The sequence below is a fragment of the Mus pahari genome, chromosome 23, assembly GCF_900095145.1.
Source record: "Mus pahari chromosome 23, PAHARI_EIJ_v1.1, whole genome shotgun sequence".
NCBI classification, from domain to species: Eukaryota; Metazoa; Chordata; class Mammalia; order Rodentia; family Muridae; genus Mus; species Mus pahari.
Genome location: NC_034612.1, coordinates 25,003,721 through 25,005,746, shown reverse-complemented (window position 1 = coordinate 25,005,746; position 2,026 = coordinate 25,003,721). Strand labels below are relative to the sequence as shown.

General features: G+C 53.0%; 1 protein-coding gene across 1 annotated transcript in view; it reads left to right on the top strand.

Annotated features, from left to right (window-relative positions):
- Nucleotides 1-1,809: 1,809 nt before the first annotated feature.
- Nipsnap2 (nipsnap homolog 2) overlaps nt 1,810-2,026 on the top strand; it is a 25,598-nt gene continuing 25,381 nt past the window's right edge. The window contains exon 1 of the mRNA XM_021186637.1: nt 1,810-1,951. Within this exon, the coding sequence (XP_021042296.1) occupies nt 1,875-1,951 (77 nt within the window). The 5' untranslated portion in view covers nt 1,810-1,874. The remainder of the gene's footprint in view (nt 1,952-2,026) is intronic.

The following is a 2,026-nucleotide window of genomic DNA, read 5'->3' as shown; positions in this document are numbered from 1 at the left end:
GAGGCAGAGGCAGGCGGATTTCTGAGTTTGAGGCCAGCCTGGTCTACAAAGTGAGTTCCAGGACAGCCAGGGCTATACAGAGAAACCCTGTCTGGAGAAAAAGCAAAAAACAAACAAACAAAAAAAGAAATGCATACATGCCAAGTTTGCATTCCGAGAGAGAGGAGAGAGAGTTGAAACTCCTAACATATAAAGTTGGTTCAAGTGCAATACTGCATACCTATGATCCCAGCATTGCAGAGGCAGAGGCAGGAGCATTGAGAGTTTGAGGCCATCCTGGTCTGAATAATGAGGTCCATAACCTGTTTATGGGATTACAAGAGGATTCCTGTCAGAACAGGCAAGAGCCAAGAATGGAGTCGCATGAGGGGAATTCTGAATGCTTGTGAGACACTCCAAAAGAACACAAACATTGTTCGTAGACTGTGCTTCATGCCCCTCCCAGGTGTAGCGGATAGCAATGAGTTCACTCCAGATCACTCAGTACTGCTTGCTGCTTTTATTAAATGTCTCGGTGGAATTTTTTTTTTTTTTTTTTTTTTTTTTGGCCACGTGTGGCTTGTCCTTATGATTGTACACCTAACTCGTGTGGTTCTTCTACACCCTCAGAGTATAAATCATCTGATGCTCTGAATAAACGCTATTGCTTGAGACTTTCATCTGCCTCGGTTTTTTTTTTAGGCTTCATTCTCCCAGGTTCAACCCCCACTCAAGAGCGGTAAACCCATTACCATCAGTTTGAGGCCAGACTGGGCGCCACATAAAGACCCTGTCTCAGCTAAGTTGAGAAATGAAGGATCTGTATAAGAAAGGCAGGGCTCAACGACACTTTGAAGAGGTCCTGCCCGCAGCAAGTCCCACATCTGCCTCCCACAGTTGGGTCTACTGTTATATGGACCGCTCTCCGCCTCATTCACATTCAAAGGAGTAAGTGCCTCGCTCAGTCTGAACCGCTCCTCCACCTCGCATAAGACCAGACCCTGTCATTTGTCCAAATTCTTGTTAGAAAAACTGTACCCCTGGGGCTGGAAAGATGGCTCAGCGATTAAGAGCACTGGCTGCTCTTCCCAGAGGACCTGGGGTTCAATTCCTAGCACCCACGTGGCGGCTCACAACCGCCTGCAACTCCAATCCCAGGGGCCCCACCCACACCCTCACACAGACATACATGCAGGCAAAACACTGATCAAGCACATAGACTAGGGAGAGAAAAATTTAAAAGATAAAGAAAACCACACCTCCTGAGCTTCACGATTACAGGTGGTGGAGAATCAGCTCCCATCCGTCCTCTTACACAGAACCACGAAGGCGGTCCACCAATTGGAGAGTATCTTTCTCTTGGCCTCTGCAGGTAACTGAGGCCCAAGCTGCTCCCCATATCTCTGATTCCTCGGGATCTAGTTCTGTTTCTGCCTACTCTGGTCTTGCTGAAGTTTCGTGCTTATATCCATAGCTCTTTTATTATCCTTACAGAATACATTGCCCCCTATACCAGTAGTTCTCAACTTTCCTGCTGCTGCTAACACTTCGACACGCTTCCTCATTTTTGTAGTGACCCTCAACCATAAAATCAGGCTCTGGACTCCCCCCCCCCCCATGCACACAGATCGACTCCTTTCTCGTGGATGTCCCCGCGTCCATTCCAGGTTCCTTTCTCACACCCATTTCAGGGACCCTGAACTCTCCTCGCGGGGATCTACTGGTATCTTCAGCCACTGCTTGGCGCGCCCCCTGGCGGCCGCTCCCCTGCACTACAGCGGCCTAGCGCCCTGCCCCGCCCCGCCCCAGCCTGGTCGGCCCGGCCGGGGGAGGGGTCGCGGTAGCGGCGGCGTCAGCGACACCGAGGCGGCAGGAGCTTCAGGCTCCGGAGCGAGATGGCGGCGCGGGTGCTGCTCGCGCGAGGAGGCCTGCTGCGGCCCGCCGCCCACAGCGGCTTCCTGTCGGGGCTCCGGTGAGCAGCGCCGCCCTTTCCGGGGCCCGGCCGGGGAGGGGCCGCCGTGGGGCGAAGGGCGCGGGGTCCCCGGGG